Here is a 24,342-nt window from a genome sequence, read left to right on the forward strand (position 1 = left end):
GATTGGGTAACTGGAGTTTTGGAGTGCTTCCTCCATGACGCTATGCTGCTCAGTGATACCTGGTTGCTGTTGTGACTATGGACGCACATTCACTTTGATTGACAGTCGCCCACTCCAGGAAGTCGAACCCTATTGGCTGGGCAAAGTCGGCGCTTTTTTGCATTTGTATAGGGGTGTATGGACGCAGGGAGGGACTTATATACATTAATGTATATGAATGACCACTGGCAGTAGACCATGGTAAAAGACTAGTTAGGTATTTTTTTGCATTTTAAAAGAATCATACATAAACATATATTTACCATAGTTGACTAACAATAGACTATAACTAATAGTCCTGATGACTACATTTGAACTAAAACTACATTGTGTTTTAGGCAAACAACCATGACTAAATCTGTCAAAATGAACACCGCCCTGTACAGGATGCCAGTTTGACTTTTAGTTGTATTTTCAATCTTATGCCTGTTAGCCTGTAGCTGATTTAGTTTTGTATTTCCTGCTGTGTCACAGATATGCTGAAATGTCTTGTTGGCTCATATCTAAAGAGAGTCAACTCAGACTGTTGAGAACTAGAGCCAATGATCCCAGGAAATATGGTCAGGTGAAGAATACAATCATGGTGAGTTATGCAGACACTCGGTAACCATTCGATTTCTTCTCACCAATGGCTTGAATTTGTATAGCGCTTTTTTTCGAGGATACTTACAGTCTAGCTTTGCGGTTGCGTGCAGGAGCTGAGGAATGACGCGGAGCTGCAAGAGGGAAATCTCAGCTGGCTGAAAGCACGAATGGCCGTGCTCATTGAAATCAGTGCTGACAGCGATGCCCAGAGGCAAGGAAGTGCACTTAGCAAGCTCTCCTCTGATTTTAAGGGTCTTCTCGCTTCACTGTCTGAGGTAAATGAATAATAAAAACATTTAAGATATGTTTTATTCAGCTTTTAGGGCACCTTTTTCCTTCTGGGAAACTCTGATATACTTTTAGTATATATGTCTGCCCAAAGCAATGAGCTCTATGTGATTCCTATAGTAAAATACAACTAAATATAATTTTAATAGTAAATAAACTCACTAAATTTGTTAATGAAAATATTACAGTTATCCATTTTAAACCTATTACTTCCATTATTTCCATTTTCAATTTGATGCCTGCAAAACATCCTAACAAGTTCAGAACAAATGCATGAAAATGTTAAAAAAAAAAAAAAAAAAACTTAAGCAATATAATGTAAAAGTGCTGTTGGAGCATATTTCAACAATTTAGTTATTATTACAGGTTTATAAAGGGAATTAATAGATGCAGATTAATCACAGTAATATTAATGGTGTGTGTAGCAGCTGTGAGATAAATTAAAGTTCATATTGATTTTAATGATAATAATGATTTATGCTGTTTATTATCTATTTGATACATTATCCCACATGTGTCAAACTCAAGGCCTAGGGGCCAAATCCGGCCCTTCAGAGCATCCGATTTGTCCCGCTGGAGAAAGTGAAAATGACAGCGAAAACATGAATCACTGTGTAAATTACCAAATAATTCAATTATAAATTGTTGTATTCCACAAAATCTCCCCAAATTAAATAAAAATTAAATAAATCAAAGGGCATTTAAGTATCTGTGACTTATTTCTTAGATATTGTTGATGCCTTCCATACTTTATGTCTAATTTATAACTGGAAGTGCAAACTTGGGCACATTAATGTTAAAATAGTTTGTTTTTCTGCCTAAAATTTGCGGCCCACTTGTGATCAAACTGATCCGTATTTGGCCCTTGAACTAAAATGAGTTTGACATCCCTGTATTATCCTATGACTGAGTTAATGTCAATTCAGGTTATTTAAATAAACTAATTTATATGCAATAAATAGATAAAAATTGGAATAATGGAATGACGTATCTGTAGTTAAAAATGAAGTCTAACTCGGTGCTCCATTATGTTTCCTGTCATCAGGCTGAGAAGATGGTTCTCACTATTGGAGATTGTGTGCAGTTCAGAGAAGAAGTACAAACCACTCTGGATGACCTCCTTCAGGGTCAGAAAGAAGCTCAGGCTGAAGTCCTTAAAATACTGGATAGTTTAACTGCCAGAGAAGCCCAGCAGCTCCTACTGGTCCACCAGGTACACCAGAACATTGGAAATCCATCCATCCATTCATCCAATGACCTGCTTTGTCATGCTTTTGTCAAGTCAGCTTTTTTTATTGCTACCAAATGAATGTCCATGCACAGATTGTTCTTAAATCAACATGTTTGGCTGTATCTACAGCAATTGTTGAAGCGTCTGAAGCACAGGAGGAAGGATGTCCAGCAGCTGATCACCAGAGGACAACAGCTTCAGACTGAGGAGGGACTGGGAGATGCTTTACAACAAGACCTGCAGAGTTTAGAAAACACACTGAGTAAAATGGAACAAAGTATGGACTCGCAGGAGCAAAGTCTTGAGGTGAGCTGTGATGCTAAACTAATCACTTCTAGCAAAAAAACGGTCATTAAAAAGTTCCCACAAAGCAGAGATGGTTGTGTTTAGGATAGTAGTGAAATGCTCTGTTGTTGGTAGTGCTGGGCGATTTTGCCTCAAAAAAATCTCAGTTTTTTTAAAGAAAAATTTGAGTTTCGATTCGATTTTCGATTCGATTTTTGATTCGATTTTCAATTTTATCATTTTTTTTTCAATGCACTTAAAAATGACTGCAGACATCAGATATATTGTTAAAAGTGCAACTTCATTGCTGTGATTGTCTTCGAGAGTTAAAATGCATAAAACAATCCCAAAATAAAAAGTAAATGAGGCGCTATCATTCAACAATTTCACAATAACTTCACAGTAGCTTCAATTTTCTGATTAAGAAATCAGATAACTACATATTTTATAACATATAACCAGTGTTGTGCTAGTTACTGAAAATAAGTAACTCGTTACTGTTACTAGTTACTTCATTAACAAAGTAACTCAGTTACTATTTTGATTACTTACACCAAAAAGTAATGTGTTACTGGAAAAAGTAACTTTTGAGTTACTTAGAATTAAAGAATGTGTTATTTATTTTGGGTCATTTGTGTCCATACAACTTCATATCAGTGCTGTAATAATATAATAATCCACTGTTGATCAACTGCTATAAAACAACCATAAATGATGTGGAAGTAACGCGTTACCGCCCCAACACTGTATATAACATTACAATTGAAAAAATAATAAACTCTTCCCTTAGCATCTCAGCATAGTGTGAATATAACATTAAACATGCCTGTAGCACACATATAGCCTACTCAAAGGGTAAACATATGTAAACAAAGAGGGGGCGGGCTCACATCGCGCTACGGTAACCCACAAGGACGAAATGCGAAAAAGTCAACAAAAAAAAACTGTAGTGGGGAAGGAAAAAAAAATTTAAACTCAAATTTGCAAAATAAAAATATTTTTTATCTACAGATTCGATAAATCCATTAAATTGATTTTTTTTGTCCAGCTCTAGTTGTTGGTCATATTTTTTGTCATATGACATTTAATAGTGTATGTTTCTATGAGAGAGGCTCACTTGCATTATTGCTATGGTCCATTTACTGTACACACACTGTTAGTTTCCTCTTGCTGCAGAGATGGAAAACGTTCTGATTGATTGAGAGATTAAACTAATGCTTTATCCTAAAAGGATTTATCCAAAAAGATGGAAAACAGTGAGAGAATACATTTAACCAGTGGGTGGAAGTTTCCCATGAATGCAGACACAAATCTAAACCTGTTCGTGTGAATTTACATTTACTGTAGGCGGGAGGAGGGAGTTATCAGTTTTCTGACTCATCCTAGTGAGCCCTCTGAGTAGGCGGATGTTCTCAATATGATACTTTAGATGATAATGGTCTTGCGATAATGATAGAATATTTTTGAAAAAGAAAAAAAAAAAATGTTCAGTTGTAAAAATAATCATGCTTTTATTTGACATTAACTTTGGACATACAAACATACTCACTCTGTGTATCACCTTAATTAACTCAATGGGATTCTAAGAAATTATGACAATCCATAACAATCTGGTGTAAAAGATCCTTTGGAATTTATTTTATCTGACACAACTTGTGAAATTTTAATATCACAATATCTTGCGGCGCGATATATTGTTCCATCTTCGAAAGTTAGCATAATGTTGCCCTAATTTTATTTATTTTTTGATTGATTGATTGTTTATTCCGAATTCAATGTACATTACATAAACACACACGCGATTCTTTTCGATTTACATACTTTCATATATACATTAACTGGAAAAGGAGTGGGAGGAAGTGAACTTGTAAATTCCCACTCCTGTAATTGTCATAATTCATATCAGTGGTTGCTTCCTTTCACAAAACAATTAAAATAACAGATAAACAGTTTAAGTGCAAGAAACATACATATGCATATACACATGATTATATATAAACATATAAAAGATATGTTACCAACAATGGTAAGTCCTGGCAATTCACTTTCAGATGCCAGATCCCGACCAAGAAACATGAAAGACAATAACATGTCACATGGGGGGACAGGTATGGGAGTACTGGGAAGCAGCCACAACAGGGCAGTGCTCCATTTCTTAGATGAGAAATATGAAACAGTGGATAAGAAGAAGAGGCAAAAAAGCTAAAAACCAAACTAGGCCCTTGTAGAGAGGGGCGGAGTTTGGGATCATGAAAAAACTCTTCAAATCAAAATATATCATGATGTGAACATACATGACAAATTAGAGTAATAGCCAATGCAATATATCCAATAAAAAGCTCTGGTCATCAAAACATATATATTCTTTTTATTGGATATATTATGTTGGGTACTACTCTAATTTATCATGTATGGTCATTATTTGACAAGTACCGGTACTTTTTATTGGATATATTGGATAGAACTCACCCAACGTTGGTGATGTTGATTAGAAGTCGACCGATACGGGATTTTCAAAGGCAGATTCCGATACCGATTTTTTTTTTTTTTTTTTTAATTCAGGCGATGGCCGATATCTAAAGCCATTTTTGGAAGCCGATATTTGAGGCTGATAAACTTCTTTTTTTAAAGCACATTGATTATGAAAGACAATTGAAACACTCATATGATATAAATGTATATATTAGAAATTAAATTAAATACTGTACACCAATAGAACTCTTAACATTTATTGGACTTTCACAACCCAGTAAAACAAAAAGTAGCCGTAAAGCACGACAACAATATACAATGTGCAAGTCGTCGGTTTAATCTAAAAACCTGTTTTAGGCATAATGATTCACTCCTTCCCTCTGTTCACAGCCACCACCATTATACCTAAGCTTCACACGTGTCACCATATGCACAACTACAACATCTCACTCTCACTTTAAAATAATCAACTCTACCCCACACTTTCCATTTCCTACCTTGAGTCTCTCTTCCCTGTTTCCTTCCCCCCTCACTTAGGTGTAACACTGCCTCTCTTTTTATATCCCGCTTATAATTAAGTGTGTCTTATTCTTCCTTAGGGAGGGCTGGTGACGGTCAAACAATTTTTTTTTTTCTTGAAAAAAGTCTATATATGGGCCGGCCGATATATCGGTCGACCTCTAATGTTGATATTGATTTCATCAATAGCATTTTAGGGTTATGCCTGACCTATAACTGACCTAGATATTCATTCTCAGGTCACACTAGCAGCCTGGCAGGAGTTTGACAGCCAACAGGAAGCAGTGTGTGAGTTTGTCAACAAGGCACGATCATCAATGGAGAGAGACCTAAACTTCAGCAGTCCAGAGAGTCTGGCTGTTGAACTGGAACAAGCGAGGGTACGTCAGATATTAAATACTCGTTTATTTACTGTGTTGGATGAACAAGCTTCCAGTAAAATAATATGCTGACTGTCTTGTTCACAGGTTTTGCTGAAGCAGTGTGAAGCGGAGGCCTTGCATATGAACACACTCCTGAAAAGAGCAAAAGAAATCCAGCTTGGTCCAAAAAACAAGACGTTGCTTTCAGATCAGGCTCGTTCCCTTTGTGAGCAGGTGGACGGTGTCGAAGCTGGGCTGAAGAAAGAGTAAGACAAACACATCCATTACGTCATACACTTTAACAGGGACGTCACAATGTGTCTCACTCTTGCACCAGTGTGAAGACTCTCGAAGAAATGAAAGCTCAATGGGATCATTTTGGTGCATCATTTGAAGCCTTTTCTGTGTGGATAACCGACAAAGAAAAACAGCTTGACGTTACGAAGGCTTCCACCTCGTCTCTTGATGGACAAATTCAAACAATTAAGGTACTATATTATGTACATTATAGTAAACCTACTTTCCCTATTTATTTGTTTTATTTTTAACAGAACCAACCAAAAATTAGGCCACAATAGTTAATCTAAAAACAAAATTTTAAAAACACTTTTCTCCACATATTTCATTTATTTATTTATTCCTTTAATGAAAATGCAACCCAACATAGATTTCCCATGTACATCAAATAATATCACAGTCCAAATGAAACATTTTTATGATTGTAAAGGAGCAGTAAGAACAATATAATTAATATATTTCTGCCCCTTAACTTAATCAGTACATACTGTAATTGATGACCCCACCAATTTCCCCCCATCAATCCACACAATTTTCACTATTCTCTAATAACCCAAATATGAAAACTCAAAATTTGCAAATCAACCTCCAAGTCAACTTTTTAACACATATTGGCAGATTTTTTTATGCCCTCCACGTTTAAAAGAAGAAGAGGTGAATTTTTATTAAACAAATAATGTGTATTTACCTTAATCTGTTAAATATTAAGAGTAACGGACAGTGAAAAACCAATAATAATAATAATAATAATAATATTAATAACAATGAGATATCCAGTGAAACTGTTGAAATAGTACAGTGTTTTACTTTTGTTATACATTAAAGTTAAACCTAGTATGTACTGTAGCACCTTTTTCTCCAGATAACATACATTATGAATGTACGCGGGTCTACAGTTGAGCCCTGTGCGAAACCATTAGTTACACAAAAACCAATGATTAAAATCCTCTGCATGCACACAGCATTCAAAGTCAGGATTTAAGTCAAAGTTTGAAAATATTTGCATGTTTACAAAGAGTTGCATTATCAGAATCAGATGTACTTTAATGATCCCAGAGGGAAAATTACTTACTTACAGTGGCTCGAGAAATATTACAGATGAAAAGAAACACTAAAGAAAATAAATAAATAAACGTACATAATTAAGTAAAAGATTAAATACAAGTGTACACATTACAGTAAAAAAAAATACAAATATAATTAGCAAGGCAAATTTATTTATGTAGCCCATTTCATACACAAGGCAACTCAATGCACCTAACATGATCGAAAAGTGCAACAGCTTAAAATCTATCAGCAAAAAGTCGGCAAAAAAAAACAAAAAACATTTAAAATCATCAGTAAAATCATTTAAAATCTTCAGATATACAGTATACAAGTATAATGAGCCATCTACCAACATTAAACGACAGAATGGATCCGTTACTTTGTTCTGTATCTTCAGGCTGTTGGAGCAGAGATCCTGGACCGAGCCAAGGTTCTCTCTCAGCTGGAAACGGATTCTCAAGCACTGGGTCAGTTCGTGTCTTCAGGAGAAGCTGCTCGCGTCAAGGCCCGTCTGACCCAGGTGGGCCGGTACTGGGAGGAGCTTAAAGAGAGCGTGCAGCAGCTTGATGGACAGCTGGAGGAAAGCTCCTCCCATCAACAGAAGTTTAAAACCAGCCTGGAGGAGGTAAAGGCTCTCCTGGGTACAGATGTGTACAGATGTGAGACTTATGATGACTTATCTGGATTTTCTTCTCTTAGGCTCAAGCAACTCTTACTGAGCTGGTGATGAAACTGGAGCCCAGCGTCAAGTCCTGCACATGCTCCTCAGAGACTTACAAAGCCCTTCAAAGTCACATGGTACATAGTTTAAAAACACTCCTCTTTAGAGGAGTGTTTCCCAATCTTTTTTGTCTCGTGTACCCCCTTTGCATTTTTGTCAAATCATAAGTACCCTCTCCATAATTTCATGTGCTTTTTTATTTGTGGAACAGCAGGCTCTCCTAAACCTCTAACTGTGTCTCATTGGTTCACAACTGGTTCTGTAAGGCTTGTTTAACAATAACTGTAACCCCCCCCCAAAATACCATATTCCTTCAGCTGTCACTTTGGTGTTTTTTATGTTGTTGTTGTTTTGTTTTTTTTCATTTTGTTTTTCTTATTTATGTCCGTCCCACAGTTGTATATTTGCACTATTATCCTATGTTGGTATTTATTTTTGTTCTTACTGTTTACTTTTGCTATTCTATGGTGTTGCTGCAATGTGTGGATTTCTCCTATGGGGATCAATAAAGTTTTATTCTATTCTATTCTAATTTACAAATTTAAAACAATGAGTGAAATTTAAAGTGGAATTTATTTAAAAATAAAAATCAATAACTACCATGCAACTTTTATGTGATTACTGCACTAGTAAGTAAATACAGTCTCTTTTGTAAAATGTAGCTAATTATTGTCTCCTATTGTCAGAAGTGTGATGAAATGACCTCTTCAGCATAATAATAACAATAATCATAATAATAATAATAATTAAAAGAAAGGTTAAGGGAAAGCAAAAGCATAAAAGAATCCTGTTTCAATAAAAGATTTTATGAAGCAATAATACTGTTAGTTTATGGTAAATTTGTCGAGAAAATAACCTAAAAAATAACATTTCCCAATTCATTTTAAATGAATTGTTAAATCTTTCCAAGTCCCCCCTGCAATGTGCTCCTGTACACATTTGGGAACCCACCGCTTTACCCACTACTCAATTACTCGATTTCTGGATTTTGACGTTTACAGTTGCTGTAAATCCTCTTATATCAGTGCTCGTGATGAGCAGATCATGCTTTGTCTCCCCCAGGACGTCTGTCAGTCCCTGGATCAGCTCAGAGGAACTTTACTGACGCTGTCAGCCGGAGCCCGACGCCTCAGTGAGAGAGAGCAGGCAGAGAAGACTGTATCAGTGCTACACAGTAGCTATGAGCTAAAAATGCAAGAGGCCAAGAACAAGCAAAGCACTCTGGAAAACCTGCTTTCTCTCTGGCAAAAGTAGGAATCATTAAAAAGTAACAAGATGAAATGTAACACTTGTGGATGCTATTGTTAGACGTGGCTAAAGTACCTTTACATGTCTGAACTGTAACCTGTTTTTTTCATGCACTTCAGGTATGAGAAACAGTATTCAAGCTTTGTTTCATGCTTGGAGAGAAGTGAGTCTGCATCCAAACCTGAGAGTCCCTATCTGTCAGCTGATAAGTCCAAGCTCAGCAGTGAGATACAAGATCTGCAGGTACAATTATTTAAACAAACAAACATCGAACCATAGAATGATTCATAGATATTTCTGAAGAATTAATTCATTGTTTGCTTTTTGCAGGCCCTGCATTCTGAGGTGCAGTCTCTAGAGCGAGCTCATGGTGAATTGGAATTTTTGGGGACATTGTTGCATCCAACTGCCCCTGAACAACGAGTTTCTCAGCTCAAAAATGAGCTTGAATTTCTTCAAAGGCGATTGCGTGTTCAAACGGAGGCTCTTCCTCAAAGGTAGAACCAATGAAAAGCCAGAGGAGTAAAGATTACTGATATTTTCTACTCAAGTAGAAGTTACTTGATTGAAATTGTACTCAAGTACAAGTAAAAAGCCCTATTCGCACGGGATTAGTTTTACCTAGGGACCACGTGCAATTTGTAATAATTGCAGAGAATTTCTGTGATGTTAATCCCGTGCGAATCGGCCATGTCAGTGATTTGTAAAGTAAAAATTCCCCCGCAAATTACCTACTATATTTTCCTGTGATAATACTAATCCCATGCGAATATAGGCCTCTCTGTGATTTGGACAGAAATGGGCGGGATCTGATGCATGAATACGCGTGGTTTTGTATCCGGGATGTATGTTTATTTATTTTTTTATTAATTTTAAGGTTTTTTCTCGCGTCCAAGTGCCGACTTTTCTTCTTAGCGCTTGCCATGTTGAAAACAATGTGAGCGAATGTTACACAATACGCAGCACGCTGACATATTCGAGAGATGTCCGTAAATTTCAGCAAAATCTCAGGCTTTGGTTATCTTGTGCCACATAAAAAGCAGACGTTGGGGGGTCATTTATTTATTACATGTGGTCCATAGGTAAAACTAATCCCGTGCTAGTTGTCCTACATAAAATACTCAAGCAGATGTATAAAGTAGCTCAATTAAAAGGTATTCAAAGTAAAAGTTACTAGTTACTTTCACCCCCCACGTTTGTTTTTCACAATAAATCTTGCCACGGTTCCCTTGCATACAGTAAACATCTCATGTATAAACTTAATTTATTTTCCACAAAGGCATCTGTATGAAATACAAAGCTTGTCAAAATGTACAATTCTTTTCAAAATAAAATAACACCAATGAATTCAATTCAAAATAAAATAAATGATCAGGCTCTAAGTATAGCTACATTTAGGAACTCTAAAACTGTACATAATAGGTAGAAACCACAACCTGAACCAAAGAAAGTGGCTGGGCTTTGATCAGAAATGGCTCGACTAAGAGCATATGATTATGTTCAATCAACCTTCCCCCGTCAGTCCACAGAATTTTCACTTTTCTCTCATAACCTAAAAATGACAATTTAAAATTTACAAACCACCCCACAAGTTAACTTTCTAATGCATATTGGCAGTTTTTTTTTGTTGCCCCATACATTTTTTTTTAAATTGACAAATGTGTACAAACCTTAAAATCATTTTGTTGAGCAGTCCACAACCTTAAACCCACAACAGACAAGCATATTAGTCTTAAAGTAGTACGAGTGCTTAAAATCCAATTTCCTCCTGTGATCTTCAGCCTCACAAACAACCTTTGAACACACTGTGGCAGTGTTCTGCTTTTGGCTTTAAACATAAAAACTATTTTTTGTAGTTCAATTATATCTTTAAATTTTTAATAACCCTGATTTGATAAATAAGGAATTTGTATGATCTCTAAAACCGACTTTGTCAATAATTCTGATGATTCTTTTTTTTTTATATATATATATATATATAACAAAATCAATGGTAAAATATTGCTAGTACATGTGTTACCCCACACTTCAACACAATAAGTGAAATAAAAAAAATAATCCCAAAGAACGATCATTTACTCAGTAAAAGTTGGGTGTAGAAATGTAACAAATGACTTTACTTCTAAAATGTACTTAAACTACCCATAAAAGTCACTCAATTACAGTAACGTGCGTACTCAGTTAGGGCTGGGCAAAAAATCAATTTAATCTATTTATCAAATTTGTAGATAAAAATGATTTTTATTTTGCAAATTCGAGTTAAAATTTTTTTTTTTTTAAAGTTAATTATTATCATTTTTTTTTTTTTTACCACAGTTATTTCGAACCTTTTTGCGTTCCGTCCTTGTGGGTTTCCGTAGCGTGATGTGAACCCGCCCCCTCTTTGTTTACATTTGTTTACCCTTTGAATAGACTACACAGTATGTGTGCCACAGGCATGTTTAATGTTTTATTCACACTATGCTGAGATGTTAAGGGAAGAGTTTATTATTATTTTAATTGCAATACCTGTTACAAAAATGTAGTTATCTGATTTCTTAATCAGATAATTGAAGCTACTGTGAAGTTGCTGTTGCACTTTTGCTTAAACCTGGGTTAAAGCTTGAAATTGTTGAATGACAGAGACTCATTTACTTTTTATTTTGGGATTGTTTTATGCATTTTAACTCTTGAGGACAATCACAGCAATAAAGTTGCACTTTTGACAATATACCATTTTTAAGTGCATTAAAAAAAAAATAATCAAATCGAAACTCGAATTATTTTTTTTTAAGGCTAAATCACTCAGCCCTATACTCAATTACTTTCACCTCTGTAAAAAGCTAACTTGTTCTGTTCATTTCATGACATTTCACATAATCCTTTGATATGTTTGTCTCACAAACAGATGAGAGTTACTGTGATGTTTCCTTTTTTCTTTAGAATTAAAGAGCTTCAAAGCCATTTGTCACTGGTGGAGCAGTTTGACCAGGCCTTCCTTAAATTCTCTCAGTGGAGTGAGACCATGCTCTCCAACTTACTCTCTGTTTCTCAAATCAATATTAGCGACTTGCAGTCTGCTACCACACGTGTAACGGTATGGCAAGATTATAAATATTCAAAGAATACAATCAGCTTGTCTTTAAATCATGACTGATCTTCTTTCATTCACATTTTAAAGGAGACTCAGGTGGCTTTACTGAAGCGCTCCAGTGTGAGGCAAAGCCTGGGGGAGCAGAGTGAGAAGCTGTGTCAGTTCTGTGAGCCGGCTGATGCGCAGCTTCTCCATAGTCGAGCTGATAGCTGTCTGCAGCCCTACCTGGAGGCACAGCACATCGCAGAGCTCCAGTTGGAGTGTCTGGAGAGGCTAGCAGCTTTTCTGCAGACCCACAGCGTGGTAGCAGGAGTGCTGCGAGGTCAGAGACAGACGGTGGAGAGCGCTGGGAGTTGGGATCGTGGACGAGTGGAGGAGCTACAGCAGGAACTGGCCACCATTGTTCCGGACATCAGCCAGCTGGAGGCTGTAGCTGTGAACCTGGACAGCAGCTTCTGCAAAAGTCACCTCTATATTGGCGTGGATGACGGTTCTAGAAAGTCATGCCGCATGCTGGCTGATGCACTCAGTACAGAGCTGGATGAGTTGAGGAATTTTCTTGGCACCAAACAGAGTGAAGCTGAGGCCCTCGGAGCTCTGTGGACGTCATTTAGACAGAGAAAAGAAGAGCTACTCAAAGCAGTCGAAGACATTGAAGAAAAGGCTGATCATCAGAGTCTCAAAGAACCCAATGTCCTCGCTCTACAGCAGAGGTAAAGCACCAGAGACCAGTGGCAGGGACACAAATTCAGCCCTGGCATTTTGTGTTAAGACCAGCCCACTACATTATTAGTGGACACCATTTAGAGGCTCTTTATGTCTTAATTTGAATTATTATTCCCCCAGAAAACATTAAAAGGGAATACACTTTTTGAACCCCTTTTTACCCATTTCCTTTGGCCATTTTGTAACTTCCTTTGTGCAATTTTTGACCCTTTTCAAAAAGTTCTTTAGCTACTTTTTGCGAATAAATAGCCCTTTTTTCTATTTTTTACCAGTTCTTGTTGACACTTTTATCAAATTTTTGTCCTTTCTTTCATTTTTTCGGCCACTTTTCATCCAAATAAGCTAACCTTTGCCAAATAAATACCACTTGTTTCCATTTTTCCCTACAATTTGCTTCTTTTTGTTCTACATTTTTGCCCTTTTTCACTATTGTTTGTCACATTTTGCTCATTTAAGCTACCTTTTGCCATTGCATACCACCTGGTTCCTCATTTTTTAGCCCCTCTTGACTGCTTTTGTCCCATTTTAGTCACTTTTCACTTTTTTGTTGCCACGTTTTTAAGACTTTTGGACCATTTTTGGCCACCTTTACCATGTCTGCCTCCACTCACTCATCCAAAAAAACTAAATGTAGCGGACTGGTCTGACCCAGATAGCCAGTTGTATCTCTGTTAGCTATAATTCAGAAGTTAGCCAGTTATGACAGATCTCCTTGCGTGTTAGCTTTTTCAACAACATAATCATTATCATTTTTCCTGCTCTGTTTGTCAGACTTCGGTTCTTTAATCAGCTGGAAGATGAGCTGCAGTCACACCAGCATGAGAAGCAGTGGCTGAAGGACAAAGGAAACCAGTTAGCTCAGAGGGACACTGAGTTAGCAGGAGAGGTGCTGAGGGAAATAAATCTACTGGAGACCACGTGGAATGACACAAAGAAGCTCATTACAGAGAGGTATAGTTGTTGTTAGGGGTGTCCCGATCCAATATCGATATCGGATATCTGTCCGATATCAGGTTGAAAACATATATCGAATATCAGATTCAAATTTCCATTTTTTTATTTATTTTATTCAATTGTAGAATATTATGTTGAAGGTAAAATTGATGTAACCAATTGGTTAATAATAATCAGTTTTTCTCATACCTACTGTTGCTGTTTGAGTAACATCACTTGATCAAGCCTTTTCTAACATTCCACACTACAAAATAAGTAATTATTAGTTTTTTATTAAAGAAAAGAAAAAAAAGAATAAAGGTATGTATCATTAATGCTGATATCAGATCAATATCGGTATTGGCAGATTCGCAAGGCTGCAGATATCTGTATCATATCAGAAATGAAAAAGTTGTATTGGAACATCCCTAGTTGTTGTTGAGCTGACAGAGAATTTTTGTTTTAAACATTGAGCAACCTGGAACTACAGGTATTACCGTCAAATATTGATATGAGCTATTGTTCCGATATTAGCAAATTTAAAACAACTATCAGATTATATCGTCCTGCATCTAAAATCTCCAATTTAATATTTATTGTTTTCAATTGGATTGAAATAATGGTTATTTTTCAGGGTCTTTTAATTTACGTTTAATTTATTTTATTCAATTATAGAATATTCGGTAACACTTTACTTGAAGTTTTATACATAAGGCGGACATTATGCTGTCATTAGCATGAATAAGGTGTCATGAAGGCTGTCATTTAGTGTTGTTTGTTACCCTAACCCTACCTAACCCCACCAGATCCCTCCACCTAAGCCAAAAAATGCCAACATAGCTCCAAAGGTGTCATAATCTAGCAAATGACACCTAATGACAGCCTTCATGACACCTTATTCATGCTAATGACAGCGTAATGTCAGCCTTATGTATAAAACTTCAAGTAAAGTGTTACCAAATATTTTCATGTTTCAGGTTAAAAGTTATTTAACCTATTGGTTTATAGTAAATGGGTGAGTTTTTCCACAAACCTACTGTGGCTGACTATTGTTCTCTGTTGAGTAATCAATCAATTCAATTCAACTTTATCTGTATAGCACTTAGTAATTACAGCAATAAGTCATCTCATAGCCATCATCACAAAATACTGTATAAATCAAATATCAACATCAACTGATCAAGGCAGCAATATGGGAAGTGGACACCCCTACCGAGCAAATGATTTGAAAATGTATTCATAATATCCCATTTTGTGCTTCTTTTTTGAATAAATAAATAAATGAATAAATCCAAACTCTTCTCTCTAATATCAGACAGGAGCAGTGTCATCTTCTCACTGAGCTTATGAAAGACTACCAAACCCTAAAAACATCTGTCAGCAGCACTCTTAAAGATAGTGAACCTCTTCTTGAGATCAACTCAGTTTTGAAGGACCATGAAGAAACAAAGAGGTCACTAACCAAGGTATGAAGACATGTATGTGAACTTAGGGTGTACCTCGTTTCAGATAACTTGATTTGTTTTGTCTTTGTTGCAGCATGAGGCCTTGAAGATAATGATGGCAAACAAACAGCATGAACTGGATGAGTTTTCTAGCAAAGGGAAGCAGCTGGTGGTTGAACTGAAGAAGGTTCCTGACTGTGACCCTCAGACTATCAAAAAGGATATGGAGACACTGGTTGATCAGTGGCTGGATGTAAGTTTGTTCATTTAACCCAGCCTTCCTAAAGTCAAAGTGTTGGAAAATGACATGGCTGGAGTTGCACTCAAACAAACATGCATATGATAGTAAAAACTAGGGGTGGGATGATACTATACTATTGATGATAATGTGCTCATGATAATGGTACAATACAATATTTTGGAAAGGAAAAAACAAACAAAAAAATTTAGCTGTAAAAATAATCATTATTTTTAATTGACTTTAACTCTGGACATACTTACATACTTATTGTAGGTATGATCTTATTAACTCAATAGGAATTTATATATATATATATATATTAAAAAAAAAAAAACATAAATAGGACATTTTTGTCCCTTTTTTAAGTGCAAAAAGTGTCACTCTGCAAATAGATGTTTGACAATTCATGCCAGTCTAGAATTAAAGCCAAATCATGTCATCAAAAAAATATTCCTGTCTGTGCATGAATTTTGCCTAACACATTTTCCACACAGCCCAGATTTAAGAAATGGACGAGTCCTTTTTCAACAATATTAGCATTTCTACATTTCCTACCAGTGATTTAGACTTTTGGGCTTTGAATATGTCTCCTGCAGTCGAAAAGACAGATTGGCTTGGGACAGAAGTAGCAGGGATAGAAAGTAATCCCCCCCGTTATTACTAATACCATCGATAATAGATCTTGCAGCGTTTTGATATTGCATTATATTGTCTCACGATATATCGTCCCACCTTTAGTAAAAACTGAACAAAATTGACATCTTACCTCTGATTTTCTAACTTTACGAGCTACTCTAGTTGACAGCAGGAGTGGAATAATGCCATATCGACATTTGTAGTAATAGGGCAGTTTCACTCCATCAGAAGAGGTTTAACTTTGCCTAACATGTACAGAGAAAAAGTGAATTGAAAGTAAATATGTTTTGATTGTACTTTTAGGCAATGCCTGATCAATGAATCACCATTTATGTTACATATAGATAAGCATTACTTTCTTTAAACAGACTAATTTTTTTCACCAATAGGCGTGTGAAAAAGTAGATGACAACGTGGATCGACTGAGCCAGAGTTTGGGTTTGTGGGATAACATCCGTACAATCAGCGAGGACATTGAGAGCTGGATGTGCAACTGGGGGATTGAGCTGAGTGAAAGTCTGAACAACCTCAACAACAGTCAGAAGGTGTTGGAAAGGCTCTCAGTGTTACAGGTACGTTAACTAAAGTGATGCACTCGCAGTAATAATTAATAAATACTAAAACTGCCTTGTATGTAATTATTTTCTATAATTAAAGAATAATGGAGTTTTTAGGGAAATGTTGTTTTTTTTTTGTGTAACTACGATGTGCGTTATCTTAAAGTGTGCCAATAAATGTGCAAAAATGTGAAAAATGTGCTTTTCTCATTTTTCAAATCCACAGGTGGAAACTGGTGAAAAACAACAAAAACTGGAAACTCTGCAAAGCAAAGTGTCAGAGTTAAAGAAGTGCAGTCAAAGCCAAGAGACGCCAGCTAAACTACAGGTAAAAAGAGATGATGGAACAGGAAGTTTACATGTTGTCCTGGAGAATGTGGAGTGTTTTTTATTTGAGCGATCAGAAGAGTTTGATTATAAATATGATGTATGGATGCATGTGTACCCCTAAAGTCTACTAACAGCTAAATGTAACTGCTATAGGTGTTAGAGAATGACCTGCAGAAGAAGATCAACATGGTGCAGAAACTCCACGAGCAGACCAGAGGAAACCTGATGGACTTCAGTTTTCAGAAAAGTCAGCTCGAGGACTACATCTCTCAGATGTCTGCATGGCTAAAAAGTATCGAGGATTCCCTGGTTTCTTCTCCAACTGGATCAGATCCTGAGGACATTTACAAAGTCAAGGTACAGCATATTCCCCAAACAGATTTTGCATTGAGCCTCCATTCACCGATTATTATTTTCATGGTGCAACAGATGAAAAAAAGTTAAAGTAAAGGTTTTTATTCTTTTCACAGGACCTCCAGAAAGAGCTCCATAACCAGCAGGGGAGCATAGACTCCACCAGGGAAAGCCTGAACACCCTGTGCAGGAAGTATCCCTCTGAGGAACTGGCTGCTCTGGGCTCAGCTCTCACTGACCTCTTTAAGACTTATGAGTCTGTCAACCAGCTTTCTGCCAGGACTCTGGCTTCTTTACAAAACTGTCTCCAGCAACATTTCAATGGTTTGTCAGTTCTGCCGTTATTTTTGAAAGAAAAGATTCGACTTAGGACGATCTCCACCAAATAAAGCTTTTTTCTGTCTCTTCGTCTTCTGTCCGTTACAGATCTGGCTCAAGCGTTCCATCGCTGGCTTTCTGAACAGAGAGAGATTGTAAAAGAATGTTCTGACCGATCAGGAGACAGTCACATTGTTGAGCGTAAACTACAGAAGCTGAAGGTAAGTGCAACAGCTATAGTTATTATATATATATATATATATATATATATATATATATATATATATATATATATAGTGTAAATGGTACTTTGATATATTCTACTCGATTAAATTGTACTCAAGTACAAGTAAGTCCTACATAAAATACTCAAGTACAAGTAAAAAGTAGCTCAATTAAATAGTACTCAAATTAAAAGTTACCAGATACTTTCACCCCCCACGTTTATTTTTGGTAACAAATCTTGTCACGATTCCCTTGCATACAGTAAACATCTCATGTATAAACTTGAAAAGGAAGAGACCAAATCTTGCACAATTTGAATTTAATTTATTTTCCACAAAATAATCTGTATAAAATAAAAGTTTTGTCAAAATGTACAATTATTTTAAAAATAACAAATAATTTTATTCAAAATAAAAAAAACAATTAATTCATGAAATCTAAAACTGAGAAAATGATCAGCATTCAATGCTATTTAATCTGATGGGTCGGCTGTTTGCACAATGTCCATTGATAATTTTGAATCAAAAAAATAATTATGGTTGGGTGTAGAAATGTAACAAACCTACTGAAGTACAAGCAAAAATACTGATTTAGAAATACACTTTAAAAAGTACTTAAATATCGGGCTGCTGCGTTCGCTGATCCACATTATTTACAGAGAGCAGAAATAATTTTTACTTCTACATCACCTGTTTTTAATATTCGTTATATATTTTTTACTTGTTGTCATTCTGTCTCTCTTTGTTAATTTCAATAAATGTTCCTTTTTTAAAAAGTGAGACTTGTACCATTTCTTATCATCATTGTGTAATTTTTATGATGTACATTGAGGGAGCAAAAGTAGTATCGGCTCCAAATATCGACTCAAGAAAATCGGCAGTCCGTATCAGTCATCGGCTAAGGCTGATGGGAAAAAAATTGACATCGGCCCTAAAAAATCTCATATATATATATATATATATTTACCAAGAATGAAGTTATGTACATTTTCAATTCTAAAACCAAGACTGTATTTGTGTGAAAACTGTAAAACTGTAGTGAATGAATTTGCAGGGAGCTATGGACCGTGTGGAGGAAGGTGAGGTACGTCTCACTCAGGTCTGTGAGGAAGGAGAAAAGCTTCTACTTCATCTTCCCAAAGCCAGTGCTGGGCAGGTACAGCAGCACCTGTCCTCCATCCAGCAGGACTGGGACGACTATGTAGAGCAGTGTAGGCAGAACCAGCAGATCCTGGAGGACAGCGCAACTTTATTGAAAGGGTACGCGACTCACGGCATGAAGGTCTTATGGAGAGCTGTGTGAGTTCTGATGGTGAAGACATGGTTTCTGGAATCTTTTGTAGGTACGAGGGTCAGCTGAAGAAGCTGCGGTGGTGGTTGGAGCACACAGAGAAAAGGTTGACTACAGACCTGCTGGAAGTTAAACAGCGCGGTCCTGAAAAGGCTGTGCTTGAACAAGTAGAGGAGTATCAGCAAGAGGTGCTCAAAAAAAGGTGATAATTGTGCCCCAGTAAAACTGAAATAAGGCTGCATTCGATTGCACTGGGAACCTGGATAAATCCGACAGAACGAATGGGAAAAGTGCAATAAAACGGCCTTTGAGCTCAGGGCCCCGACTCTGGAATTTAGGCAGGCTCCAAACCGCCTGAGTCGATCGGGATGACATTTTAGCAAAATGGTGTCGCACACCGTTAGATCTTTTACTTTTATGTGGCGTCTAATTTGGCATTTGTGTTGATACAAGTGTAGAATAACTTTGATGTGGCATTTCTATTACCTTTGTTCATTTGAATGCCTATCTGAGTAAGTAGTGATATAAATAGTAAATAGTTCAATGTATTCTTTCTACAGGATTCCCCTAGCTGGTTCGCTCAAGTCATACTGTAAATTATGTTTCTCTCTCTCTCTTACCCTCAAGGAGCTATATGTATATATATATATATATATATATATATATATTTCCCCAGCATGCATTACTGCTCCTCAAAAAATATCAAAACAAACATCAGCTGACTGTGGCCAGTTATGTCGGCGGTCGAAATTGACGACCCGGATTTTTCCAAGTTCCGTTTGCAATCGAATGCAACATAAATACGCCATCTACGACTAAACAACTCATCATGTTTCTTTACACGCAGGGATTGTTTTGATCGGCTCTGCCAGGAGGGCCAAGCCTTAAACGAGGGCGGGCGAGGCGATGGCAGTGAGACCCGAGTGTCGGCCCAGCTCCAGTCGCAGCACCAGCTGTTACTGAGACGTGTCAGAGAAAAGCTGCGCAGCTGCCAGATGACTTTACAGGAGCAGCAGGCCTTTGAGGAAACTCTGCAGACGACCTGGGCCTGGCTGAATGGTGTCCAGGAGCGTCTGTCCTCACTCAACACCACACTGGGAAATAAAGAGACTCTGGAGAAAAGACTGGGCCTTGTGCAGGTCAGTGATTAGAACAGAGGTGGGCAACTTCTATGACAGCGGGGGGCCACAAAAATGTTTCTGTGATTGAAGGGCCACGTTTTCAACATTCATGTCAGCATTCGAAATAATGACCAATCTGAGAGTTAACACAGGAAACAAAGAGTTTTTATAGTAATTGTGTGTTTTTCTGTCATTCTGTGTATGTTTGTTGTTGTCTTGCTCGTTATGAGGTATTTTCTGCCTTTCTGTTGTCCTTTTGTGTATTTTTCCATGTTTTTTGACTCATATTGTTTGTGTTGTCATATTTGGTTTTTTTTTGAGTAATTTTTGTGTATTTCTGTTGTAGTTTTTGCTTGTTTGTTACTATGGGTTTGCAGTGTTTTTTTCTTTTTCTCTAGTTTTTTTGTGTACTTCTGTAATTTTGTATATTTGTTTGAGTCATTTTGTGTATGTTAATAGTTGTTTTGTGTTATTTGGTGTGATTTTGTGTTTTACTGTTGTTCTTTTCTTCAGTTTTGTAGCATTTTTGTGTGTTTTTGGAGTATTTTCTCTTTTTTTCTTGTCTTTTACTGTATTTTACTGATATGTTTTATGGATTTTTTTAATGTATTCTTGCTTTTGTTTTGTGTGCTTTTTAGTCATTTTGTACGTTTACTTTGAGGGCTGCATAAAATTAGGCCAAGGGCTTTATTTGGCCCCCGGGCCGCAAGTTGCCCATGTCTGAATTAAAGCCTTGTCTGTTCAACAAGATTAGGTTGTAACGGTTTTCTGAAAGGTGGTATATTTTTAATATTTGGGTTTTTTGAGATGTGTGGTTCTTTCAGTCAGTCCCAAGTCTCACAAAATGACATTCACAATTGAAAATGAACACCCTATTTTTAAAGCAGAGGAAACAATAAAAAAAAAGTTCAAAGAAATGTATTTTAAATTTTTTTATGAAATGTACAGGATACATAAACGATAACCAAAACATAATATTAAACAAGTTCTCTAAAAATTAAATTACAAAATATCCCCCTCCTCCCCCCAAGCTCCATGAGCAAACAAAAAGTCGTCTTCAATGAAAGTACATTTCCGAACTCAAAATCCCAGAATGCAAAGCAAAATCCCAATACAAAGAAAACAAACTCCATAACAGTTCTCCCTAAAAATAAACAGAAACAAAAACCATATCAATCAACCAACCATAGCAAAACATGAAACAAAAAACCAAAACTTAAAAAAACCTCACAGTTTAGTCGTGTCGTGCGTGGATTGACCCCCTCCCCCAGCCAACCTCCCACCCAACCCTTCCCACATGCCTTGTCTCAAGTTGTTTGACTGTGTCATGCTTACATTTATGTTTGCGGAGGCGGCTTTTTTTCCTGGTTTCACACTGTTTTCTCTGTTTAGGGAAATCAGTTTCAAACTGGCAGTTTTTTTTTCCCCCTCACCCCTCCTCTCCTCCTGTTATTGATCCCTTTTTCACCTAATTATGTGGGCGCCGCAAATGGCTGCTTCGTTGTGTTGATGTGTCTTCTTTCACTGCAACTACCAAGTCAAATTCCTCGTATTGTTCTAAACTGTACCTGGTCAATAAAGCTGATTCTGATTCTGACGTCACGCGCCTACGGCGGTGTGCTGGGTGTGTTGTTAACAGGGTTGGGGTCAATTTTATTTTTCAGTTACAATTACATTTTCAATTACCCTTGTTTAATTGCAATTCAATTACGGTTACAGTGACCCGCATTTTTTCCAATTACAATTATATTACCATTAATTTTTTTGTCCTTAGAAAGTCAATTACAGTTACGTTCTCAATTACTAAAGTTAAATTACAATTGATCACAATTACTGAGATTAAAAATAAAGTAAATAACCTAATAAAAGGTAACCTTCCTTTTATGTTAGCTTTCTGTTAGCATCTCTTATGATAACGGGTCCTAAATCAGCTGTAAAATACACTGAAAACAATTATCTATCATCTAATTTCTTTCTCTTGGTTACCTTGTTAGGCTTCCTAATCAATGAAAATATAGGTTGTAATAGTTTTGGTGTGGGCATTTACGCCTTTTTTGTGTCAGTATACCCCTCGATATTTTTTTTTAAATGTTAAAATGTGTGGAAAGCTCATATTTGACAATTTTTTTTATAGAATTTCCATGTAATTACAATTACAAAGTCGATCAAAGTATCTGAACTCAATTACAATTTAATTACGATTATGACAGCAACAGTATTTTAACATTGCAATTACAATTAAACATAATTGTAATTGATTATCAATTACGCGATTACAATTGTAATTGAACCCAACCCTGGTTGTCACTTTAAAGTTGACAGAGGTAGGAGCGACTGCACTGGGAGGAAAGCAATGTTATTATTGTATTGTAAAGCAAAGATATTGATTTTCCTACCTGCTCTCTTTGTTGTTGCCGAATTCTGCAGGATATCCTGTTAATGAAAGGAGAAGGTGAGGTAAAGCTCAACATGACAGTAGGAAAAGGAGAGCAGGTCCAAAAGCACAACAGAGTAGAAGAGCAGGAAGCTATCGGTTCAAAGCTGCAGAGTCTTAAAGACGCCTGGGCCAACATGTTGATGACCTCTATGAGTTGTCACAGGTATGAAAGTAGTCCGATCACACAGTATGTCAGACAAATCCCAACAAGACTACAAGCTAACCAGTGCATGTATGTCTTTCACAGTCGTCTGGAGTGGACAGTGGCCCAGTGGAGCAGTTATCAGGAAAGTAAAACCCAGCTGCAGCAGTGGATGGATTCAGTGGAGCAGGAACTGGGAATGAGTCTCCCTCAGCAGCCAGGCCTCAAAGAGAAGTCTGCGTTGCTGGAGCGCCTGAGGGCCATCCAGGGAGACGTGGACGCTCACGCAGCAGCTCTGTCACGCCTCACCGACAAAGCTGTGGAGCTGCACGAAAAAACTGGCGACCAAACATTCGGAACAGAATCAAGGGCTGAGCTGAATGCACACTTTGCTGATATCGCAGCTGTTGTCAAGGTAAAATATTGGTAACGCTTTACTTGAAGTTTTATACATAAGGCTGACATTATGCTGTCATTATTAGGACATGACACTTGTCATTAGCATGAATAAGGTGTCGTGAAGGCTGTCATTAAGTGTCGTTCGTTACCTTAACCCTAACCCTTCATTACCCTAAACCCTAAACGCTAACCCGACTAGATCCCTCCACCTAACTCAAAAAATGCCAACATAGCTCCAAAGGTGTCCTAATTTAGCAAACAACACTTAAAGGTGCAGTCCGCAACTCTCAGATCCCTCCCTCCCCGCTGCTCTCTTGCCCTGTCTCCAAACTTTCCAAAGTCCTTCCCTCAGAGGAGCTAACAAGCTAACGTTAGTCCGACAGCTACATCACAGTAATATAACATGCTCTGTTAAAAGCATAGTACTGCAGTGCTTCTCTTTTTATGTGCACACACCTCAGCAGTAGCAACAACGCAGTGTCACTTACAGCAGCCCAAACAGAGGCTGCTACGCGCACACAAACAACACATGCACCACAGAGTTCTAGTGTAACAATTATAAATCAAACATAATGTAAATCAAGCAGCAGTAAAAAGACGGTGCTCCAGCCTGGGAAAGGCATGTAAAATGATAACAGAACAATAGTTTAAAAATGAAAAAAGAAATAGACCATTGACTTGATCCACAAACACTTAAACCTCCCAATTTCCATGTGCGAAAAGGAGTAGGAAGAAGTGTAAACTTATTTAATCCTACCCCTTTATTCACTACCGATTTAGGTTTTGAAATACAACTAATAACAATACAATGATTTAACCACATATCGTCATATAAACAATCTATATATTAACAAATAGGCCATAGTTAATCAGTAGTACTCAAAAAAAATCCTTTAGCTTGTGAAAATCATTTATTTACAAGGTGCAGGAATGAACAAGGACTTTACTAATCATTGATTGATTCTTCTCCAACTCTTCTTGGCATTTTAGTCCAAGTACTGTATATTTTGTTATAAAAGTG

The 24,342-nt window shown here is 36.9% G+C and overlaps 1 protein-coding gene across 23 annotated transcripts in view; it reads left to right on the forward strand.

Moving 5' to 3' along the window:
• syne1b (spectrin repeat containing, nuclear envelope 1b) overlaps window positions 1–24,342 on the forward strand; it is a 157,034-nt gene that overhangs the window by 44,494 nt on the left and 88,198 nt on the right. For all 23 annotated transcript variants that reach the window (XM_028437996.1, XM_028437995.1, XM_028438007.1 and 20 more), the window contains 27 exons: window positions 514–622; window positions 735–899; window positions 1,958–2,125; window positions 2,273–2,449; window positions 5,659–5,799; window positions 5,887–6,047; window positions 6,119–6,269; window positions 7,523–7,750; window positions 7,825–7,923; window positions 8,909–9,096; window positions 9,214–9,337; window positions 9,425–9,591; window positions 12,017–12,170; window positions 12,255–12,880; window positions 13,665–13,844; window positions 15,142–15,292; window positions 15,366–15,524; window positions 16,538–16,720; window positions 16,932–17,033; window positions 17,189–17,392; window positions 17,506–17,713; window positions 17,816–17,928; window positions 18,986–19,191; window positions 19,275–19,424; window positions 20,070–20,361; window positions 22,771–22,943; window positions 23,028–23,337. In XM_028437996.1, the coding sequence (XP_028293797.1) occupies window positions 514–622; window positions 735–899; window positions 1,958–2,125; window positions 2,273–2,449; window positions 5,659–5,799; window positions 5,887–6,047; window positions 6,119–6,269; window positions 7,523–7,750; window positions 7,825–7,923; window positions 8,909–9,096; window positions 9,214–9,337; window positions 9,425–9,591; window positions 12,017–12,170; window positions 12,255–12,880; window positions 13,665–13,844; window positions 15,142–15,292; window positions 15,366–15,524; window positions 16,538–16,720; window positions 16,932–17,033; window positions 17,189–17,392; window positions 17,506–17,713; window positions 17,816–17,928; window positions 18,986–19,191; window positions 19,275–19,424; window positions 20,070–20,361; window positions 22,771–22,943; window positions 23,028–23,337 (5,089 nt within the window). The remainder of the gene's footprint in view (window positions 1–513; window positions 623–734; window positions 900–1,957; window positions 2,126–2,272; window positions 2,450–5,658; window positions 5,800–5,886; window positions 6,048–6,118; window positions 6,270–7,522; window positions 7,751–7,824; window positions 7,924–8,908; window positions 9,097–9,213; window positions 9,338–9,424; window positions 9,592–12,016; window positions 12,171–12,254; window positions 12,881–13,664; window positions 13,845–15,141; window positions 15,293–15,365; window positions 15,525–16,537; window positions 16,721–16,931; window positions 17,034–17,188; window positions 17,393–17,505; window positions 17,714–17,815; window positions 17,929–18,985; window positions 19,192–19,274; window positions 19,425–20,069; window positions 20,362–22,770; window positions 22,944–23,027; window positions 23,338–24,342) is intronic.

The sequence above is a fragment of the Gouania willdenowi genome, chromosome 22 (genome assembly GCF_900634775.1).
Source record: "Gouania willdenowi chromosome 22, fGouWil2.1, whole genome shotgun sequence".
Classification (NCBI taxonomy): domain Eukaryota; kingdom Metazoa; phylum Chordata; class Actinopteri; order Blenniiformes; family Gobiesocidae; genus Gouania; species Gouania willdenowi.